The sequence below is a fragment of the Stomoxys calcitrans genome, chromosome 2 (assembly GCF_963082655.1).
Source record: "Stomoxys calcitrans chromosome 2, idStoCalc2.1, whole genome shotgun sequence".
Classification (NCBI taxonomy): domain Eukaryota; kingdom Metazoa; phylum Arthropoda; class Insecta; order Diptera; family Muscidae; genus Stomoxys; species Stomoxys calcitrans.
In genome coordinates, this window is record NC_081553.1 from 7,359,495 (window position 1) to 7,384,955 (window position 25,461).

Consider the following 25,461-nt stretch of genomic DNA (forward strand, 5'->3'; position numbering starts at 1 on the left):
ATGATGTGTGGGAATTTGCCCCTTCTCAGTTCCTGGTGGTAATGTTCTTCCATAGGGTAATGTTCTCATTAGGGGAGGGATGGCACCTCCGACATTTCGACTCAAATATGCATATCAAATTCGTGCCGAACTTCCAAATCCCTTTAATGTGAGTCCCATATTGCCATGGTCGGTTATGTGGAGGGTGTTTTGGGTCTGGGACTGGGACGGCCACCGGCACTTTGCATTAAAAACAGATATCAAATTCGTTTTTTATTCCCAACAGAAATGTAGTTCAGTTTAGGGAGTGCTTTAGGACGTACCCCAAAACACTTGGCTCCAAAATTGGATATCAAATTCGTTTTCTACTTTCAAATACTTTTAATTTGAGTCCCATATTGTCATAATGGGTCAAGTAACCCATTTGACGTATCTTTAAGAGAAAAAGCGCCACCTAGACTTGAATGCTAAATTAAATGTCATATTCGCAATCTAATACCTTTCATTTTAGTCCCATATAGCCATGATCGGCTAATATGCCCATTTGGGGGTAGTAGGGGTGGGCGACGTCCCATTACGTTCTATTTTCTGTTTGGGATGTTTTGGGAATGGGGCGGCCCGATGGGTACTTAGACTCAAATTTTAAAACCATATTCGTATTCTACTCGCCATTACCTTTCAATTGATACCTATATTGTCCCGATCGGTCCACTTTTGATTTTGGGTTGCGTTTTTGGAATAAGGGGGAGGGTCCGTCCCCCTTCCGATACCGAAAAATTATATAGCCTATGTTTCCTGCCAGACGAACCTTCACAATATGCGAAAATGTCGAGAAAATCGGTTCTGCTGTTTTTCAGTCTATATGAAACAAACAAACCGACTCCCATATATCCGTGATTGGCTAGTGTCCCCTTTTTGGGCGTTTTTTGTGGGGGGTGGGGCGACCCCCTATTATTCGACATGAATTTGTATGCCAAATTGGTTATCTACTCCAGCATACTTTTCATTTGATACCCATATTGTCCTTATCGGTCCACTGTTAATTTTGGATGGTGTTTTTGGGGTAACGGGGGAGGGTCCGCTCCCTTCCGTTATCAATAAATTATAAAGTCTATTTCTACTTCCTGACCATATTCGTAATCTACTCCCGAATACTTTTCATTTGAGTCCCATATTGTCATGATCGTCAAATAAACCTATTTTAAGGGGTTTTGGATCTGGGGCGACCCCCCAAGTACTTGGACCCAACTTTTATTTGCGCTATATGTTTTTATAACTACCACCAAAGTGTTGGACATTTTGCTTTTCCATTTGGAACACTCAAATTATACATATTCAACGCCACAAAATGCTAGATTGTCTTTATTCATTCACTCTAAAGCCTTACGTTTAAAGATGGCCTAAAATGTGTTAAGCACCTAGATTTACTCCTTTGGAAGGTAGTGTGATTTCGACAGTCAGACGGACGGACAGATGGAAGGACAGACGGAAGGACATGGCTAGACCGACTTTATATGTCATGACGATCAAGAAAATATATATACTTAATGGGGTCTAAGACGCATATTTCGAGGTGTTACAAACGGAATGACGAAATTAGTATACACCCATCATATGGTGGAGGGTATTAAAATAAAACAAAAAGTATACATATGAAGTCAAACAACCACTCTGCTATATTTCTTAGAAAAACCAATGTACTTCACATTCAGACCTTACCACTTCTCTTGTCCAAGTTCATTGGATTTTTTTTTTACCATAGATATCTAATTAAGAAATCTTCTTTATGCTCGTCGATTGCACGATGAACAATATATCGGTGGCAGGGGTTGGCGTTTTCAGGTACTATTTAAATGTTATTCACACATCATGCTTATAAACACATTAACACTAGATTAAAAATAAATTTCGAAAATTCAAATAAATTTTAATAAGAGTTCTTTCTCAATTTGATTATAGTTCAAAATTTCTTCTTCTTGCTTTAATGCGTGTTTTATTTTCAACAAACTTTCGAATTCATGTGTAGCAAAATTTTAAATTGCCATTTAAACAAAAAACACATGTACGGTTATCGCATACAAGGTCTCAAAAAAAATTAAAGATTGAGAAGTACATTTTATTTTTCTATATTTAAAATGTTTATATAAAAAAAGCAAAAAAGATTTAATAACTTTCACATTTGGCACATTATATTTTATGAAAATATTTTTAAGGTTGCTTACACCCAAAGAAATTAGTCTGCTGATGACAGCAAACACTGTCTGCTGATATTAAATTAAAGGTGTAAGGCATTTGAATGAATCCATAAAAAATGTTTGAACTTTTAAACAACATTTGAGGATCGGTCTATATGGCAGCTATATCTAAATATAGTCCGATCTGAACCATACTTAGGTCAGATGTCAGGGGGTTGAAAATAACCAACTTTTTTCAAATTTCGGCGAAAGTGGGCAATAATTAAAGTTTTTATGGGCACTAGACCCTTTATCAGCAGATCGGTCTATATGGCAGCTATATCTAAATATAGCCCGATCTAAACCATATTTGGGTCAGATGTTGGTAGGACTAAAACTACTCACTGTTTTAAATTTCAGCGAAATCGGATAAAAACAATGCATTTATGGGCTTCAGTCCCTTTATCGGCAGATCGGTCTATATGGCAGCCATATCTAAATATGGTCCGATCTGAACTATACTTAGGTCAGATGTTGGGAGGCTTAAAATAACCCATTATTTCAAATGTTAGTGAAATTGGGCAATTATATGAAGCTTTTATGGGCTTTAAACCCTTTATCGGGAGATAGGTCTGTATGGTAGCTATATCTGAATATAATCCGATCTGAACCTTGTTTGGGTCAGTTGTCGGGAAGCCTTAAACTACTCACTGTTTCAAATTTCATTAGATCCTTTATGGGAAAATCGGTCTATATAGCTGCTATATTGAAATATGGTCCGATTTGGCCCGTTCAAGAACTTAACCAGCTTGCATCAGAAAAGACGTATCTGTGCCTAATTTCAGCTCAATATCTCAATTTTTAAAGCCTGTAGAGTGATTACAACAGACGGACGGACAGACACACGGACATCGTTAAATCGTCTTAAGAATTTTAAGAGTTCAGCCGGGCCGAATCGCATGTGTCGGGTTCTATGCGCGGTATATCTTTTTAGACAAACATAGAATTTTGAATAAGAAGTGTTATGTTATTGCAGCGCTATCAAATTATAGTCCGATTCGGACCACAAATGAATGCTGAACATTGTAGAAGTCATTGTGTAATATTTCAGTTCATTCGGATAAGGATTGCGCCTTGTAGGGGCTCAAGAAGCAAAATCGGGAGATAGGTTTATATGGGAGCTGTATCAAGCTATTAATCGATTCAGACAATATAAGACATGTATATTAAAGGTCATGAGAGAAACCGTTGTACAAAATTTCTGCAAATCGGATAAGAATTGCGCCATCTAGAGGTTCAAGAAGTCAAGATCGCAGATCGGTTTATATGGCAGCTATATCAGTGTCCATACCGATTTACGCCATACTTAGCACAGTTGTTGGATATCATAACAAAACACCTCATGCAAAATTTCAGCCAAATCGGATAAGAATTGCGCGCTCTATTGGCTCAAGAAGTCAAGATTCTACAATAGATCGGTTTATATGACAGCTATACCAGATTATCATCCGATATCAAAACATGAACCGACTTAATCCATACTTGGCGCAGTTATTGGAAGTGATACCAAAACACTACGTGCAAAATTTCATTCCAATCGAATAAGAATTGCGCCTTCTAAAGGCTCAAGAAGTCAAGACCCAAGGTCGTTTTATATGGCAGCTATATCAAAACATGAACCGATTTGGCCCATTTACAATACCAACCAACATACACTAATAAAAAGTATTTGTGCAAAATTTGAAGCGGCTAGCTTTACTCCTTCGAAAGTTAGCGTTACGGACAGACGGACGGACAGACGGACGGACGGACATGGCTAGATCGACATAATATGTCGCGACGATGAAGAATACATAGTTTATGGGGTCTCAGACGAATATTTCGAGTAGTTACAAACAAAATGACGAAATTAGTATACCTCCCATCCTATGGTGGAGGGTATAAAAACCAGTAAGGAAAGGCAAAAGTCGGGCGGTGACGACACCTACACCTACCCCATAAATACAGAAGTGGGATTATATCTAATTCTGAACCAATTTTGATGGACCTCGGCGGATGTATTCAGATAGGTTATTAAAATTACTGTATTAAATTTCGAGCAATGAAAATATATTCCAAATGTAATAACTACGGTTGACAAATGACGAGAGATGGGTGCTATATCTAAATCTAAACCGATTTCGATCAAACTTTATGGATATTGTGGAATTTGCCGAGGAAAGCGTTGTACAAAGTTTTGGGAAGATTGGTCAATAAATGCGCTTGCAGTGGGTCTAGGAGTGATAACCATTTTATTGCTATTGCTGTATTACTGCAAATCGGACGAACATATAGATGGGAGCTATATCTAAATCTGAACCGATTTCTATAAAATTCACCAGCAAAATTGGGGTTCATAAGAAAATCCTTCCTACCCAATTTCAAGAGAATCGGTCAACAAATGACAATTTTATTGCAGTATTACTGCAAATCGGACGAACATTTATATGGGAGCTATATCCAAATCTGAACCGATTTCTATAATATTAAATATTAATATCGAGAGTCATAAGAAAATCCTTCCTGCCAAATTTCGAAAGAATCGGTTAATAAATGACCATTTTATTGTTGTATTACTGCAAATTGGACAAACAAATATATGGGAGCTATATCCAAATCTGAACCGATTTCTATAAAATTCACCAGCAATATTGAGAGCCATACGAAAACCCTTCTTGCTAAATTTCGAGATAATCGGTTAACAAATGACTATTTTATTGCATTATTACTGGAAATCGGAAGCTGTATCCGAATCTGAACCGATTTCTATAAAATTCACCAGCAATATTGGGAGTCATAAGAAAACCCTTCATGCCAAATTTCGAGATAATTGGTTAACAAATGACTATTTATTTGCATTATTTCTGCAAATCGGACGAACATATATATGGAAGCTATATCCAAATCAGAACCGATTTTTTCCAATTTCGATAGGCTTCGTCTGTAGGCCGAAAAACATGCCCATACCAAATTTGAAAATTGCGACTTGTAGTTTGTACAGACAGACGGACGGACATAGCTAAATCGCATCAGAAAGTGATTCTGGGTCGATCGATATACTTATCAATGGGTCTATCTCTCTTCCTTTTGGGTGTTACAAACTAATTCACTAAGTTATAATACCCTGTACCCCAGTAGTGGTGTAGGGTATAATAAGAATATCCTACGGTGTTGGGTATAAAAAATACCCTGTTGTTGTAGTAAATATCTTGAAACGAAAATTTTCGAATGGGGCTTTACAAAGTCGTGGTCTTTTTATTCCAAAACCATTTTGCAAAGTTACGAATATATGATAAACGTTGAGAGATGGTATACCATCATTACTGAAGGTATTTGAATTTTTTTCAAGATATTGACTAAAATTGGTTTACTACACAGTGCTTTTTAAATGTAACCTTTGAAGAAAACTCTTTTGAATTTTCTGGCTTTCTAAGTGTGGAAAACAATAAAATGTCTGCAATTACTCAATGTTAACTCATATTGCAAAGAGCTATGAAATCAATTAGGAAATTCTTAAAATAAAAGTATGGGAAAGTGCAATGGATTAATTGGAGGCAAATTCTTTCTACCTAATTACTAAAAATATTCAATGGAGCACTTTAATATGTGATGTAATATTTGAATTGATATTTGATGAGCAAATTCATTCGATTCGATTCGTTTCGATTTATTACAGGCCAATGCACATTCTAATTCACATATTGCCTATTATGGAGTTATCGGAACATTCATTCAAACAGTTATCATGATGATCATTGATTCTGATATTGGTGAAGTGTTGCAAGTGCTTGCACTTGTGCGGAGGTGGAGGTGGAGAAGGTGGGGTGCCATTTTTAAAATCATAAATCAAACATTAAGTTATTTTATTCCATTTCAATATGATAATTATGTTTATATATCAATTTGAATGTGTACAACATGAGAGTGTACTTGAGCCTAACATTTGCAATCATACAACTAAATGTTGCATGAACTTTGAAGTGACACTATACAAATAGCATTCAATAATATACAATAGAAGTGTTTTTAAAATAAGCAATACGATTTTATTAGGGAAATCTTATATATAAAAATTAATTTGCGATTGTTTGTGTGTTCCGTATAGACTTCAAAAACCGCTGAACCGATTATCTTGAAATTTTCATATATTGATATCGGAAGGGGGCGGACCCTCCCCTTACCCCAAAAGAACTACCCAAAAATAAAAGAGGACCGATAGGGACAATATGTACTCAAATGAAAGGCATTCAGGAGTAGAGTACGAAATTCATATTAAAATTCGGGTCCAAGTAACTGTGGGGCCGCCCCAACCCCAAAACCCCATAAAATATTTTTTTTGATCGATCACGACAATATGGGACTCAAATGAAAGGTATTCGGGTGTAGATTGCGAATATGGTCAGGAAGGAAAATAGGCTTTGTAATTTGTTGATTTCGGAAGGGGGCGGACTCTCCCCCTTTACCCAAAAAACACCACTCAAAATTCAAAGTATCCAGACAATATAGGTATCAAATGAAAGGTATTGGAAAATAGAATACGAATATGGTATTAAAATTTGGGTCTAAGTGCCCCAACCCCAAATTTCCCCCAAACAGACAAAGTGGACGCTCATGTCAATATCGGCCTCAAATGAAAGGTATTCGAGAGTAGATTACGAATATGGCATACAAAATCAGATTGAAGTACAGGGGGTCACCTTACCCCCCAAAAACGTTTTAAATGGGCATATGACCCATCATGACTATATGGGACTTGGTTTTTTTGTTTGTTTCGTATTGACTCAAAAACGGCTGAACCAATTTTCTTAAAATTTTTACAGATTGTGTTAGTTTGTCTGGAAGGAAACATAGGCTAAGTAATTTTTAGATAAAAAACTCCATCTAAAACCATCAAATGAAAGGTATTGGAGACTAGAAAACGAATATCGCATTAAAATTCGGGTCCAAATACCCAGCGGGCCTCCCCAACCCAAAAACTTCCTAAACACAAATATATTCGACGTTCATGTCAACATGGGCTTCCCGTGAAAAGTATATGACAGTGGATTACATATATAAAAAAAAAATGGGTTCAAGTAATGGGAGGACGCCCAGCCCCTAGTAACCCCAAATGGGCATATTAGTCAACCATGTCTATAAGGGACACAAATGAAAGGTGTTTGGGAGTAGATTACGAATATGACATTGAAATTTGTGTTCAAGTCTAGGTGGAGCTTTTCTTTCCAAAAATAAGTCAAATAGGTTGATTGACCCATTATGACAATATGGGACTCAAATGAAAAGTATTTGAGAGTAGAAAACGAATTTGATATCCAATTTTGTATCCAAGTATTTGGGGGTACGTCCTAAAGCACCCCCTAAGCTGAACTTCATTTTCGATTATGGCTATATGGAGCTCAATTCAATGGTATTTGGGAGTAAAGAACGAATTTGATATCTATTTTCAGGGCAAAGCGCCGGTGGCCACTCCAGCTCCAAAACACCCTCCAAATATCTCATATTTACTGACCATGGCAATATGGGGTTCACATTAAATGGAATTGGGAGTGCGGCACGAATTTGATATCCCTATTTGAGTCGAAAAGTCGGACGTGCCATTCCTCCCCTAAAAAGCACTTCTCATTACCCTAATTTTTAAAACCACCAGATCTCGGATGCGATTCGTTCGAAAGTTGTTTGCACTCTCACAGAATCCCTGGGGTCCATCCCACCCTCAAACAGAATTTATTTGCCGATCATGCCATAATGGGGCTCATGTAAAATACATTTGAAAGTAGAGCACGAAGCGTATATGTACATTGAGGGCCAAGTGTCTCTCTAAACCGCAAGTAATTACCAGTACGATAATATAGGACTCAAAATAGGAGTGGAGTAAAAATTCACCCAGGAACCGAGAAGGGGCACACTTCTCACACATCAATGAACGTTTTTCGATTCAAGTTTAAACTCAATGATAAGGGACTTTTTTTTATAGTCGAGTCCGAGTGGCATGCCGCAGTGCAACATCTCTTTGGGGAGAATTTTTGTCATGACCATGCATGGCAAATGTGGCCAACATTAAGAGGGGATCACCACCGCTTTAAACTTTGGCCGATGTTATTGCCAGGATTTGAACGCAGGCGTTCAGCGTTGTAAACGGACATAGGCTACAGTGGCACAAATACGATATACACATTCAGGGCGAAGTTAAAGAAGGCGCAGTGGAGCGGGCCCTGTCCAGCTAGTTATACATATATTGAGCTTTATGAAGCGCCCCTCCCCCACTATTGGTACTAATGGACTGATATTTGGTTCATATGATCATTTATGCCGACCATACATGCTCATGATAAGTTCAAGCATAACATCATATATGACCTCACTTAGTGCTTGGTTTGCCCTAAAAACACGACTTATATTTAATTCTAAATATTAGCTAGGACGTTATTGTCCATTTACATATTCTAGTAGTGCATAATTAGTACGAACATAAATACTGGACCAGCATTATGTTTGAAATGGCAAATGTCCATATGCTTCTATGTTCAATGCTCAATTGGAAGTCATTCAAATGGTCTTTCAATAGGAGTATCCATTTTATGAAATGCCCGTAATTTGTTATCATGGAATGTGGCATATAAATCAAAGGCTTTGATTTATCTGACCTTTGCCATTGTTGTTTGCAAACACAAAAATATTTACTAGAAGATTTTCCACAACATTTTTGGCCAAAATTTAAGAAGCTTTCAGTGCTGGAACATCATAATGATGGCCAAATAATGGTGCAGTTGTTGTTGTTGTTGGTGAATAAATTAATTTGCTCTGTGGCCTGTGAACGGAAATTATAAATACATTTAATTTTTCTTATGTGTATGGAGAAATGAGGGCAAAATCAGACCTACATTTCACCAAAGAAATGTAAATTTCAGAGTAAATAATTAATTTTATTGGGAAAGTTTTCATAGACAAGATAATAACTCAAGGAGGCCGGTGGAGGGCGTTGGGCGGCAGATATATACCATGCCATGCCATGGATAATGAATATTTTAGCATAAGTTATGAGGGATACCGAGGGATGGATGTTTGAAGGGTACATTCACTAACTGCAGGGCCAAGAAGTCTTCGCTAGAAACAAAAACCCAAAGTATTAAAAAAGTATTTTTGTTTTTGCGGCATACCCATTTCCATAATCGCATTGGTTTGCCTATAATAGAGTGGGTCTAAAGTAGGTTCGTTATGTTTTAATCCCTTAAATCCCATTGAAGAGAATCGAATTGAATGTTCAGATGTCTTTGGTGAACCTTTGGAGATTGATTGCAAATTGCAAATTTTGCCCATCAACATTCCACTAAGGAACGGGGGCAAACTTCTCACATATCATTGAGTGCAGTCCGATTCAAGTTTAAGACTTATTATTTCAACTCGATATTGAAATAAAAAAAATTGAATCGTAATCCCTTCGATTATTTCGATAGGGCAACTCAAAATAAAAAAACGTCCAAGCGATTTGGAGGTGAGAATAATTCTGTTTTATTAATGTTATTTCATTCTACATGTTAGTTGTCCACAATGACTTATATTACTTAAAAATATCTTACAAAGCGTTTTTGGTTCTTGCTTATTTGTTAAGTCTGTTTCGTTTCCTGCTTCCATCGTTGTTGGGAACGAAACAGTGTTATAAAAGTCTATGGAATTTTAAGTGTTGGATTCAAAATGTCTTACAAAGCATTTTTATTGAAAGAGTGAAATTATTTGGAATCGCAACATTGTCGTTACAAACAATTTAACAATTGGGTTGATGCAAAATATTTTGTGATGACATATCCGATTTTGGAAATAATAAAATTTAATGTATAAAATTATTTGGAATTTTGGAAATAACAAAATCGAATGTATAAAATTATTTGGAATCTTAAATGTCGTTCCAAATAATTTTGCTGATTTGTAGTTTTAATTGTAATTTGTTTGTTTTTATATAATTTCTATTTTTGATGTCGTAACACCCCCACCGTTAGTATGAGGCTCCGACGAAATTACAAATTTTTGTTTGGATTTAGAAATTAACATTACGCATATAGTTATTATACATATTACTATTATTACATCGATACTGTTACTTATTATTGTAAATTTATTGTTATGGTAAATGATTTGATCTAGGTTATTTTTATATTTTATTTGTTCCATGAAAAGGGATTCGAGTTTTATATTATTCAGTGTAAAATGTTCGGTTTCTTTAACCTTTGTTAAAATATTGGGTAAAATGATTTTATCATAAATTTTTATGTTTACATTCATATATGTTTTATTTAAAGCATCAATTTGGCAGTTTTCAAATTTGATTATAAAATTTCCAGTTTGTTTTAGTTTCATTTTGTTACAGTTATGAGTAATATTTGAAAGAAAATTTTTAAATATTAAGACACCTGGAATTATTTCTATTATCTCTGTGTCTTTCAAAAATTCCATTGGGCAATTTGCCTCTTCAAATAGTAAAATATTCTTTAGACATTCGTTGTTTACTTTTATCATATTTTTCATTAATTTGTTTTTCACATTATTTTCGAATATATTATTGTTTAAGTCAACTAATACCTCGTTTGTGTCGAGTATAATAGATTTATTTAACATATTTGGTATTGGTTCGAACTGAATTCTTGAAAAGTAGTTTTCAGACAAATGTGGAATTTGTAGAATAATTACTAAACTTTCGTTATGAAATGCAACTGAAACTTTAATATCCTTATAGCTGTCAAAGTCGGTTATGAGGTCTAGTTCTGTTTTGGTTAGGATGTTTGAAGGGATTATTCCTAATTTACTAGAAAATATTATCTGTCCTATATCGTCTATATGGTCTTTGAATAAGAGAATGTCGTTATTTATTTGGTAAATTTGTGTCATGTACGTAAATTCGTCTTCTAGCGTAGCTATCTTGTTTTGAAGGATGTTTTTGAAATCGTCTAAGTATTTGCCGATTTTGTATTGTTGTCGATTTATATGGTTTGTTATGTTTTGTATTTGTAAGGATAGAAAATTATTAACTTGTGTAAATGTATTTAATTTTCCAGTCAGATTAATTTGTCTGTCATTGAGAGATTTAAGTTTGTCTTCTATTTCTAATTCGTCGTCACTATCCATTGTTCCTGCTATTAGTTTAAGTCCTTTTCCTATTATATTCGCTAGTCCGCGTTTTGATTTAAGACGAGGATGTAAATTATCAACTTTAACTTGAAGTAATTCAAAGTTCTTATCAATTGTGTCTAAAAGGGGTTTATTATTAAATGTAGTCATTCTGAGGGCATTGATGTTTTCCGTTATAATATCCAGTGTGCGTTCGTATTCGGTCAGATTCAAGATGTGTAAGATTTTACTATAATATTCAATAGGTCTGAATTCTCCTGTCTTTATTGGTACGTATCCGTTATTGTTAGTTAAGTCCTGGATGTCCATCGTTTGAGCCGTAATAGTTGTAATTAAAGTCAATATCAGTATCCGGTCCATAGCCTGGAAAGAATTGAAAGTTATTTCTATGTAGTTATTGTCGGATTGTCTCTGTCTTGGTATTGCTTCTTTGGTTTAACATGTGTTTTATAATATTTTAATTTTGTTACAGTATTTTCTATGTGATCATTGTCTATCTTTCTACTATCTATTTTCCTGTATTTCCTGTGATTTTTGCCACCTCTAATTTCTTTAATGAAGTTTGTTCCATCTTCCAGAATAACATCTTCTTTACCTTCGTTTCGTTTATGAATTGTCTTTTCCTTTTTCGAGACCATTAGATCGTGTATACCTTTATAGGAGTCTTCGTGAATTTTTCCATTAATAAAATCTATAGGTTTATGTCCGGTGGTACTGTGAATAGTATTATTATAGAATCCTATGATTCTAATCATTTTTTCCTCTATTGTCTCGCTATTGTTCCTGTCGTCATGTCGTAGTAGTCTTAAATGTTCATTTATTGTGTTATGTAATCGTTCGATGTCGGCGTTTGATGTATGGTTGCTGTTAGACGTATAGTGTATTTCTATGTTTTCCTCTGTTAGAAATTGCTGCATCGGTATGGCTTTAAATCCGAGTTCATTGTCGACGATAATCTTATCCATCTTTCCGAGGGTATTGATCATTTGAAGTAGTTTTACTTTAAATTCAGTCCAAGATCTTCCGTTTATCCGATATGCCATTGCATATTTAGAAAACTTATCTATAGACGTCATAAAAAGACTTTTGTTCAAGGAGTAAAATACGTCTATGTGTATGATTTCTCTAGGTTTTGACGGTGTATCAGTTATCTGAAGCGGTATTTTAGGCGGATTTCTATCGTATTTTTCAATATTGCATACTTCGCAGTTATTTATGAATTGTGTGGTCCTAAGTTTCAATTTTGGGTTGTAGATCCTCAGTTTTAATTCTTCGTAAACAGCTTGGATGCCTCTGTGGTTTTTGTCCAAGTGTTCTGCTTTAATTAGTTCTGTTAATTTTAATTCATCTTCAATATCTTCGAGTAGAGTTGTACATCTTACTATCTTTAATCCATTATCATTCGAAAATATTTCGCTGTACGTGGTACTGAATATATTGAAGAAGGGATCGTCGATAATTATTGCGTTGACTTGGGTAGGATGAAAGTGGGTTTTCAACAATTTTATAACTGAAGCTCTGTCTAATTCCTTAAAGTAAAATATTTTTCTAATTTTTCTAAATATAGTCAATGATCTTATTTTGGTCGAGCCTGATGTAATTTTCCTGATTATAGTTTGGTTCTTATAGAAATTTATCGGGGTTTTGCATTCTGTGATCATTGTATTTTCTTCAATTGTGTTTATTTCTGCTGTTTCGGGTCTTATTCTGGAAAGTGCATCAGCATTTCCATTTTTGGTGCCTTTCTTGTATCTGATCTCATAATCGAATTCTGATAATTTCAATCTCCAACGAACCAGTTTAGAGTTAGGTTCCTTTATCGAAAATAACCATGTCAAGGGTTTGTGGTCGGTTTCTATTATAAATTTTCTACCAAAGAGATAGGGTCGAAAATATTTAGTAGCCCAGACTATGGCTAATAACTCTTTCTCGATAGTACTGTAGTTTATTTCATGTTCGTTTAAGGTTCGGCTTCCAAAACATATAGGTCGATCATTTTGTGATAGTACTGCACCAAGGGCATAATTACTGGCGTCTGTGGTTAGAGTGAATATTTTAGAAAAATCTGGATATACTAGGATAGGATCATTAGTTAAAATCTTTTTCAAAGTTTCGAAACATTGGAGATATGATGGGTCTACTATGTTCAATTTGGCATCCTTTTTCAAGTATTTGGTCATGGGTTTGGTTAGATGAGAATAATCTTTAATAAATTTCCGGTAATATCCCGTAAGTCCAAGAAATTGCTTAATTTGTTTTGGTGTCTTTGGTATCGGAAAATTTACAACGCATTCTACCTTTGATGGGTTTGGTTTCACACCATCTTGAGTTACGATATGTCCAAGAAATTGTGTTTCTCTTTTACAGAATTCGGACTTATCTAGTTGAACTTTTAGGTTCGCGTTCTGCAGGCAATTAAAGATAAGTTTCAAAGACTCTATGTGCTCTTGAAGTGAAGTAGAAAATATTATAATGTCGTCAAGATAAACGAGACATATTTTGTTAATATAATCCTTCAATACAGTGTTCATTAGTCGTTGGAAGGTCGCGGGGGCTGTTTTAAGTCCGAAGGGCATTCTTAAGAATTCATAGTGCCCACCTTCCACAGTAAACGCAGTTTTATGCACATCAGATTCTTCAACTTCGATCTGGTAAAATCCTTTTGCTAGATCTAAAGTAGTAAAATACATACTTTTCCCCAATTTATCGAGGATTTCATCAATGTTTGGTATTGGATACCGATCGTTGATGGTCACTTCATTCAATTTCCTGTAGTCCACGACTAATCTCCATTTTTTATCACCGCTGGCATCTTCCTTTTTAGGAACGATCCATATTGGTGCGGAATACGGTGAGCTGCTATGTCGAATTATTCCGTTGTCAAGCATCTCCTGTATCTGCTTTTGTACCTCATCCTTATGGATGTAGGGGTATCGGTATGTTTTTGTACAAATTGGAATGTTGTCGATCGTATCTATTTTGTGCTTTATTTCACCAGTAAAGGTTAGCTTAGAATTTGGTTCATAGAATACATGTTGGTATTCTTTTATAATTCTTAATATTTGGGATTTTTCTTCTGAATTCATGTGCGATGTACGGATCTGTTGAAGAATTGGTTCTGTTTGTTGAAATTCTTCATTCACAATATAAAAGTTCTTGGAATTCACTGATGTTATTGCATCAGTATTAAGATAGATTTGGTCTAAACTATCTATAGACGTTTGTATTTCAAGTTTAAAATTCTGGACATTGTATATGCCTTCTTTTAGGATTACGCTTCCCGTGTTGTTTCGTTGTTCTGAAAAATGAACAAGTCCATTTTCTTCTGGTATTATAAATTGTACTGTGTGTGTGCCCGCATAAAATAAGGGAATTTTCTTATCATTTATCATCAAACTGTCGCTCGTGTAGTCTATTATTGCCCCAAAACGTTTTAGAACATCATTCCCAATTATTCCGTCATAATAATCGTGGAATTTACATTCTATTAGGTCAAAATTTTCCTTATCATCTCCTAGTTCAGAGAATAAAGGAACACGGTAAATGGTAGTGGTTTCGACGCGATTTTGCAGTGTTTTCAAGGTCAAGGGTCCTGTCTTTATTTTCCATTTTGGGTCGCATAAACCGGGATTCACTATTGAATGAGTTGCTCCGGTATCTATAATGAACTTTAAATAATCTTTCACGATTATATGGGGTAATTTTCCCCGGAGGCTACTGTAAGAAAATTTTGGGATGATTCGATATTATTTCGAGCAGGGTTATCTGCTGGTTGGTAATTAGAAGGGGGTCCTTGGTATTCTATCTGTTCTTGTTTTGTGATCTGCTCCTCCCAATTGTTGCCATAAGTATATTGGTTATTAACGTTGATTTGATCATTGTTCTGCACCATATTTATATCCATTGGTTCTGCAGGTGGTAGGTTGTTTCTTTGGTAGTAGTTAGGGTTTCGAATATTTTGTTGAGGATAATATTGATTATTATGCTGTTTAGGAGGGTTTCCATTGTATTTGTTTGGTTGGTAATTGTTATCCCTTTGTTGAAAACTATTACCCTGAAAGCTTTTATTATATTGATTGCCCTGATTTTGTACCGGTTTGTAGCTATTATTTCCTTGATTATATCTATTATTTTGATACGAATTATTTTGTTGCTGTCTGTTATTATTCTGGGGTTGACGCTTGTCTGTTTTATTTTCCTGACCTTTATATTGGGTTTGGTATGAATTGTTTGATCTGTTCGGTTGTCTCATGTTAGAATTGAAGATACCATTTGCCTGTGTAGTATAAGCATATCCGGACTGAAACAGTATATCCATAGCAGTTTCCAGAGAGTCTGGATTTCTACATGTTATTATAGTCTTCATGGGTTCGGGCAATTTTTCCCTGAATATCCCCAACGCCGTTTTCATGTTATTCCTAGCACATTCACTTGTTGCTGGGCCCGATCCTAGTAGGGTAATCGTCTTGTTATTTAAACTCCTAAGGCCAGTTTTAATTTCATTATAAAATTCAACACTATTTGATCTGAACGTCACGCTCTTCAGTTTGTCGAACAATTCCTCTAAGCTGTGTCTGTCGCCGAAATTATTTATAAGGATCTGTTTTACATCGTTCCAGGATTCGGCCTGGCAATTTATCTCAACAATTTCCCTAGCTTTCCCTCTTAGTCTGCCTTTTATGATGTCAGAGAACAGATATTGAGATGGTTCATCGTAAGCTCTAAGGATAGGGTGGACTCTGTCTATTAAATTGATAAAAGTTTGGAGATCTCTATAGTCTCCACTGAATTCTGGAAGGTTTCCTAAATATTTAAGGGGATCAATTCTAACAGATAGAGGAGGTGGATTTGAAGTGTCAGTAGCCATATCGTCAAGCGAAAAGTTTATACTGGGGAAAAAAAAAATGTTTACCGCTGTCTAGTGTAATTGTTAAATATGTTTCTACATTCGTAATTTTGAAACAAAATATCGAACAAAAGAAAAACTAATTAATCAATTTGAATGTCACTTTAGAGAAGGAAAAAAAAAATTTTACCCAAGGTTTTTGTTCAAAGATATTCTCTTTTTGTTTATTAATTTTTATTAAAATGGGAATCGCAGCAATATATTGAGAGAATTTTCTTACTTTTAAATAAAAATTAACCTTAATGAATTTATCTAGATTCAAAGGACAATTCGGTAATATTTTCATAAAATTTAAGAATGCATTTCACAATATAAATAAAACGTATATAGAATTAGATCTAGGCTTACTTAGATGTTGTTAGATGCTGGGTTGGCTACTTTGTCGTCTTCAATTTTGATGTCAGTTGATTGCTGTGGATCTTCGTCCTGTGTTGTCAATATTGGAATTGGTTCTTTTTTGGTATTAGATGTTGTTAGATGTTGGGTTGGCTTTTTGTCGTCTAAAATTTTGATGTCAGTTGATTGCTGTGGATCTTCATCCTGTGTTGTCAATATTGGAATTGGTTCTTTTCTTGGGAAATTTCACAGATTAGATTTTAATAGACACTTCCTCTTTGTGTTGTAGTCTTTGTTGATCTTAGATTTCACTGTTGTATGTTCGTTTCGCAATTGTTTTTTCTTTTTTTGATCGTTTAGCAGTTGTGTTTTTTTTTTATTTGTTCTATTAAAATAAAACTCTTCTTTTAATATCTTTGTTTATTTTAATAAACAGTTTTTCTTTATTTAATTGATTTGTTTAATTTTCTTATCTTTCACTTTAGTTTATTTGTCACGTTTCACTTTCATTTGCTTATTGATTTACTTAACTTATTGAATGCACATTGAGTTCTTTCACCGCGTTAATGCGTAAAAACGAACAAAGGGGTACGGTTTAATTAATTTACACCGAGGATCCTTTGCGCGGATCCTACCGACTGCGCCACTTATTATTTCAACTCGATATTGAAATAAAAAAAATTGAATCGTAATCCCTTCGATTATTTCGATAGGGCAACTCAAAATAAAAAAACGTCCAAGCGATTTGGAGGTGAGAATAATTCTGTTTTATTAATGTTATTTCATTCTACATGTTAGTTGTCCACAATGACTTATATTACTTAAAAATATCTTACAAAGCGTTTTTGGTTCTTGCTTATTTGTTAAGTCTGTTTCGTTTCCTGCTTCCATCGTTGTTGGGAACGAAACAGTGTTATAAAAGTCTATGGAATTTTAAGTGTTGGATTCAAAATGTCTTACAAAGCATTTTTATTGAAAGAGTGAAATTATTTGGAATCGCAACATTGTCGTTACAAACAATTTAACAATTGGGTTGATGCAAAATATTTTGTGATGACATATCCGATTTTGGAAATAATAAAATTTAATGTATAAAATTATTTGGAATTTTGGAAATAACAAAATCGAATGTATAAAATTATTTGGAATCTTAAATGTCGTTCCAAATAATTTTGCTGATTTGTAGTTTTAATTGTAATTTGTTTGTTTTTATATAATTTCTATTTTTGATGTCGTAACATTTAAGCTCAATGATAAGGTGCCTCCTTTTTATAGCCGAGTCCGAAAGGCGTGCCGCAGTGCGACACCTCTTTGGCGAGAAGTTTTACATGGCATAGTACCTCAGAAATGTTGCCAGCATCAGGACGGGAAAACCATCGCAGACATTTTTTTTCTGATGGTCTCGCCAGAATTCGAGTCTAGGCGTTCAGCGTCATGGGCGGACATGCTAACCTCTGCGCTACGGTGGCCTCCAATATGGATATGGACTTTTAAGGCAGTAAAAAAATTTTGGTCACATCTCTACAATCTAGGGCGTAAGATGCTCTATTTGACGTTCCAGTATGTGTCATTAAAATTGGCACAGGTTTCGATATAGCTCCCATATAATCTTTTATCCGATATGGCCTTTTAAAGATGTGGAAATCCAAATCTTTTATCCTATGGTAGGAAAATCTTACAAGGTTCTAAATTGCTATTTCAATTGGTATCCAAATTAAAGTCTGACTAGATCTCGAGATAAGTTCTATATATAAAAAGAACTACATGCACTAGGTGGTGTAGGGTATTATATAGTCGGCACCGCTCGACTTTTGCCTTTCCTTACTGGTTATATATAAAACTTTCTGGCCTGCAAATTGTTTTATCAAGTTTGTACTCTGTTATATCAAGTTCGCTCTCTGTTATATCAATTTCGTACTCTACTCTTAAACCTTTCATTTGATAGCTATGTTGTCTCAATCAGTAGAAATGTACGTTTGGGTGGGTTTTGGGGTAGAGCGTCCCCCCAGGTTATTTAACCCCAAAGATTTACACCAATTTTGTGTTTTTGGGTTAACATAATGTGGCGATGCACCCACCTCCGAGATCTGGCGTTTTTGAAAATTTTTGTTATCACTAAATCAGGTACACTTTTTTCACCAGGGACTAATCTCTATCATCTGTGAAAAATGTATGAAAATCGGTTCAGTGGTTTTTGTGTTTATTTCTATATCAAAGAAGCTGTAAACGGGCTGCTCTGCTGCGGCCTCATTAGCCATCTACCAAAAATAAGCTTCTTACTTAGTTCCATATGCATCTTCCAAGTACAGTTTGTTTATCTCCTACCAAATACAGTTTATTGAACCTCCTATAGCTGTGATTGACAAATATTCATATTTTTGGAGGTATTTTGGGAAGTAGGCCATCTCTTTTCACTTGAACCTCATTTTTAATACTTTATTCGTAATCTACCCCCGAATACCTTTTAATTGAGTTCCATATTTTCAAGATCGTCTAATATGCTCCCTTGGGACGAGTTTGGTTTTGGGCGGTCCCCTTGATAATTACACCCAAATTTTAATGTTCGATAATCATATTCGTACTCTGCTCAAGAATACTTTTCATATTGTTCCGATCGGTCCGCTTTTTGGGCGGTACTTTTTGTGCGGTTTTGGGCTTAGGTCGGTGCCTTAGATACTTGTATTTAATTTTTTACACCATATTCGCATTCTTCTCCCGAAAACCTTTCATTTGAATCCCATATTGCCCCCATCGGCCCTTTTTGATTTTTTGCGGTACTTTTGGGGCGGTTTTGGGTTTAGGACGGCTCCCTAGGTACTTGGACCCAATTTTTAATACCATATTCGTATTTAGCTCCCAAATACCATATTGTCGCAATCGGTAAATATGTCCTGCTTGGGGTATTTTGGAATACATTCTTTTTTTCAGATTTGTACTCTGCTTTGAAATACCTTTCATTTGATACCCAATTCGTTCAAGGCGGTGTCCGGTTGGACGGCGTTTTTGGGAGTGGGACCCCCTCGATACTTAGGATGACATTTTTATGCCAAGTTCGTACTTTACTTTATAGTACCTTTAATTTTATACCCATATTGTCCCAATCGGTAAACATGTCCGTTCGGGTAGGTTTTGGGATGGGGCGTCCCCCCAAGTATATGTGACCCCAAAATTTTATACCAATTTCGTGTTTTTGGGGTACCATAAGGTCGCAAACAAAATTTTGCTTACACCCATCTCCGAGATCTGGCGTTTTTGAAAATGGTGGTAAGTCCGCACCCAAATCTCCCTTCGGATATCCAAAAATTAAGTGCCATATTTTTACCGGGAGCTCCAATCGTTTCGAGTCTATACGGAACAGACAAACAAACAAAGCGCAACACTTTCATTTTTATACCCACCACCGAAGGATGGGGGCGTATTCATTTTGTAATTCCGTTTGTAACACATCGAAATATTCTGGATTAGCTCAAAAATCGAAGACGATCTAGACATGTCCGTCCGTCTGCCCGACTGTCTGTTGAAATCACGCTACAGTCTTTAAAAATAGACATATTGAGCTGAAACATTGCACAGATTCTTTTTTTGTCCATAAGCAGGTAAACTTCGAAGATGGGCTATATCGGACTATAACTTGATAAAGGCCCCATATAGACCGATCGGCCGACTTAGGGTCTTAGGCCCATAAAAGGCGCATTTATTTCCCGATTTTGCTTAAATTTGAGACGGTGAGTTGCGTTAGACTACTTGACACCCTTCTTAATTTTGGATATAGCTGCCATATAGACCGATCTCTTGATTTATGGTTTTGGGCCTAAAAAGGCTCATTTATTGTCAGATTTCGCCAAAATTTGAGACAGAGGGTTGTGTTAGGCCCTTAAATATTATTCTTCAATTTGGCTCAGATCGGTTCAGATATGGATATAGCTGCCATATAGCGCGATCTCTCAATATATGGTTTTGGGCCCATAAGAGGCGCATTTATTGTCCGATTTCGCCGAAATTTGGGACAGTGGGTTGTGCTATGCTCTTCGATAACTTTCTGTATTTTGGCGCAAATCGGTTCAGATTTGGATATAGCTGCCATATAGACCGATCTATCGATTTAGGGTCTTGACCCCATAAAAGTCACATTTATTATGCAATTTCGCCGAAATTTGGGACAGTGAATTGTGTTAGGCCCTTCGACATATTTTTGCAATTGGGCCGTGATCGGTTCAGATTTGGGTATAGCTGCTATATAGGCCGATCTCTCAATTTAATGTCTTGGCCCCATACAAAGCACATTTATAATCCGATTTCGCTTAAATTTGACACAGTGACTTATGTTAGGCTTTCCGACATCCGTGTCGTATATGGTTCAGATCGGTCTATATTTGGATATGGCTACCAAAAGGAGCAATATTTTGTTCTGCAATATTGAAAAATGACTTGTACTTATTAGACCACTCAATAACCATGTCGAATTTGGTCCAAATCGGACCATATTTCGATAAAGCTGCTATGGGAGCATAAATTATGCATGCACCGGATTCTGACATAAGGTTGTTTATATATATACCCGAGGTGGTGGGTATCCAAAGTTTAGCCCGGTTGAACTTAACGACTTTTTACTTTTATATAATCGATTTAGACCCATTTTTCCCCCAAAGTTTTTTTCCGACGTGTGTGTTCTAAGGACTTACCACAATTCCATGTGAAAGTGCAACTGGCAGCAATATCGTCAATATCACTCCCCATATGGCGCAAATGCAAATTTTTGTGATTTTCTCCGTTCGCAGCATGCGCGAGCGAATGGGATGGACAACCGCCAAAAATCGATCAATTGACATGAGCACCAAGGTATAGATGCTGGCAAAAGCTGTGACCACAATCAGATATTGGACAATGCGACACCAGAGATCGCCAAAAGGCCAGGTATCGGCAACATAATCGGTGGCGGTGAAGGGTATGCAAAAGACCACGAACAAAAGATCGGCAATGGCCAAATTAACGATCAGCAAATTGGTGGTCGAGTGCATTTGTTGATTGAGCAGCACCACCAAAATGACCAGTGTGTTACCAAAAAAGCCAGTTAGGGCTATAAGTCCAAAACAGAGGGGTACTATGATGCGAACGAGTCGACTTATTTCGGGATAAATATCGTTGTCATCAGGTTGCACCAATTCAGTAGATGTCGAAATGGTGGGATGATAGAAAAGCGTGGTGTTTTCAAAGTATATATCCGCCATTGCAGACAACGAGGAATGATGATGGTGTAAGTAGTAGGATTTTAGTTTTTTTTTTTTTTTATTTTTAATTTGGTTTCCTTGAGTAAAAGGATATCCCCATATGTGTCTCAAATCTCAAATCCATGTTCACTTTGTTGAGCAGATTTTTCAAAGATATTTGGTGAATCTTTGAACTTTGTTTTCAAGGACCGTGAATTATTCACGTGAAATATAATTTTTTTTTGTGACCGCAAACCCAAAAAGCTCGTCAATGTTTGTTTTCCCTCATATGCCTTGTGTTTGTTGGCTGTTTACATTTGGCCTTTTGTAACAAGTGCCAAGTTTTCGATTTTCCAGATCAACACTTTCAATTCTCACACTCGCAGTGACACAATTGCCAAGTCATATACACACGCGCACGCACACACACATCCTTATAAAGCCACATAATCTTTGACAAACACATAAACACCACGTACGCACTGAATGTCTAAAAACAATGTTGCCACTTTAAAAATCGCAATGTGTATGACTTCCGCCTAAGTTTATATCCGGCTTCCGTTACTCCCGTTTATTCCTGTTTAGGCTCATTTTCAAGGTCATTGGTTTTGTCAAATTGTATTTTTTTGTATTATGCCTCCACCAGACAGTTGACATATGGCAATGGTTGCGTGACCGCTAGACAGACCGAATATCGTCTATACACAAAAATTACGTGCTTTGGATCTTCGAAATACTCATCGATAATCGCAAATGACCTCTTTCTTGGCTTATGGGTGACTACAGACTACATTGGTTTGGCACTTTTTCTCAGGGCTATTTTCTTTAAACTGTTCCCGTTCATCACCAAAACACAACTGTGATGGTCTGTTTACCTTTGCATCTTTGGGAGCAGCGCCACCATCACAAGTGGCAGCCGTAAAACTAGAGATGATGCCTTGCTTGGTTGTCTGATTTTTGCCAGCCAACCAGCCAGTCAGTGGTGTATGTTCGTGTATCTTTTGTATGGCAACTGTGTGTGGCTGCCTGCAGTGTCCAAATGCGATTGTCGTGAATAAACAAATACTCACGCACACACACACAGCCACACACCCCTATTCGCACACTCCAAATAAAGTAGGGGGGGCAAACACACCAAACTTTGCTGTTCTCCATACAACAAATTCATCCATTTGGTTGCTGCTTGTAGCAGACAGACATTTGTATATCGTGGTTCGGGTTGCTTGGATGGGTTGCCTGTTTAGCAGCGAGTGTGTTTTGCTGATCCACAAGTGTAAGAAGACAAAGACACCAAAAGGTGTTTTTGAAATGAGAACAAATAGTAAATTTTATATCGTTATGTAATAGGGTGTCCTGCTTTTAATAAATAACAAATGGTAAAAACTCTCACCAACTCTATTAGGTAACAGCTGGTTAATCCTTAGTCTGTGGAACTGCAGAACTGTAGGTTGGACGGCGAAAATCCTATGGGGAGATCTGCATCATGAGAAGGCGAGGCTATTACTGATAGGAAGTAAAAAGGAGATCAGTATGGCCTCCGGTATCACAACGGTACACATAGGACTACGAGCTCACTTATGCAAAATATTTAGTTGTAGGGCATGTAAGGAACATGATGAGACTTTGGAGCATTTCCTATGTCATTGCTCGGGTATCGCGATTAACTGACACCGGCACTTTGGTGGTGACACAGAACCGGACATGAACCGACTTTGGGCAGGAAAGCAAATATAAATTTTACAGAATTCCTGACTTAGATTTCAATGATACTTCTGATCTTAAATATGATTTAGTTTATTTTGGAGCTAGGAACCTGATAACTCCAAAACATATCTTCAGTAGCGCCTATTACAAATTTAAGCTGTTAATATTGTTTGCATTAAGTATATGGATGTGTGTTGGCAAATTACAAAATGTTCACAGTGGTTGAAAGGGATCCGTTTACTTTGTCCCACGCAACACAAATAAGCAACTAAAGATGCACAGATTTATTCTTTGCAAATTGGTTTTATGTTCCATTCTCTCATAAAGGCATATTGGACACAAACATGGGTTAAACTTTGTATGCCCAACTTGCTACATATCTTCTGCATTAACAATGCCATAATCAAATGAATTGAGGAATACAAAATACATTGGATTAAAAAAAAAATGCTGAATTGAATATGGGATCTATTGTTTTCATTTCAATGGAAAATTTCCCCAGAATATATTGCCTTTAAATTGTGCAGTGAGAAGAATTGCGAAAAACTGTGTGGCGAGAGTAAATAAAGGATAATCAAGTAAAAACCAGAGCTGCGGAATCGGAGTCGGGCGAAGTAGTAAAAAATGATTTAAAAAAATTAAATTTTAAAAATATTTTGAATAAATAAGTAAGAGCGTAAGATTCCAATGTCCCTACACATTCCAGGGACACTGGATACTGTGGGTATGCCTCTTGCGACATGTAAGCTGAATTTCCAGGACCAGGTGGGGGCTGTGAGCATTCCAAAACTATGTGGCCTAATCTAGTCTTGAAGAGGTCTACTGCTTTGCTGTCATTCGCTAGAACAGAGGTCTCAGTCATTGTGTCCGTCATGACTGGACACTGTCTAAACGGAAAACATGCCACCAACGACTTTTGCAGAAGCTGTAGGGACATCGAAGAAGAAGAGACTATAGGACACCTTCTGTGTGTGTGTCCCGCACTAGCAGTTAGAAGGAGTTCCATTATAGATTCTCATTTCTTTGAGAACCTGTCTGATTTAGCGGATGTGAGAATTCGCAAGTTATTGGATGGTTAAATGGTAGGAACTAGAAGGCAGCTTCCTCCTTCTGTTCCTGTGGTATCACAATGGACGAAAACGTCTAAGTGAGTCTGATGGCAGACTGCCACTTAAACCTAACCTAAGCAAGAGCGGGATAAGTTCGGTCAGGCCGAATCTGATATACCCTCCACCATGGATCACATTTGTGGAGTTATTCGCGCGGCATCTCTTTTTAGGCAAACAAAGAATAATGAATAAGAACTGTTATGCTCTTGGAGCTATATCAAGTTATATTCCGATTCGGACCATAAATGAAGGCTGAACATTGTAGAAGTCAATGTGTAATATTTCAGTCCAATCGGGTAAGAATTGCGCCTTGTAGGGGCTCAAGAAGCAAAATCGGGAGATATGTTTATATGGGAGCTGCATCAAGCTATTGATCGCTTTAGACCATATTAGGCACGTATGTTGAAGGTCATGGAAAAAGCAGTTATACAAAATTTGTGCCAAATCGGATGAGAATTATGCCCTCTAGAGGCTCAAGAAATCAAGATCCCCGATTGGTTTATATGGCAGCTATATCAGGTTATGTACCGATTTGCGCTATAGATAGCACAGTTATTGGAAGTCGTAATAAAACACCTTAAGCAAAATTTCAGCCAAATCGGATGAGAATTACGCCCTCCAGTGGCTCAAGAAATCAAGATCCAAGATCGGTTTTTATGGCAACTATACCAGGTTTTGAACCGATTTGAATCATACTTAGCACAGTTATTGGAAGTGATATCAAAACACCACGTTCAAAATTACAGCCAAATCGGATAAGAATTGCGCCCTCTAAAAGATGAAGTCAAGACCCAAGATCGGTTTATACGGCAACTATATCAAAACATGGACCGATTGGCCCCATTTGCAATCCCAACCGACCTACATTAATTAGAAGTATTTGTGAA

General features: G+C 36.4%; 1 protein-coding gene across 1 annotated transcript in view; it reads right to left on the minus strand.

The window, feature by feature from the left end:
• LOC106083326 (allatostatin-A receptor) overlaps positions 1-22,699 on the minus strand; it is a 59,542-nt gene extending 36,843 nt beyond the window's left edge. Inside the window, exon 1 of the mRNA XM_013246263.2 lies at positions 21,237-22,699. Coding sequence (XP_013101717.1) covers positions 21,237-21,782 — 546 coding nt within the window. The 5' untranslated portion in view covers positions 21,783-22,699. The remainder of the gene's footprint in view (positions 1-21,236) is intronic.
• Positions 22,700-25,461: the final 2,762 nt, after the last annotated feature.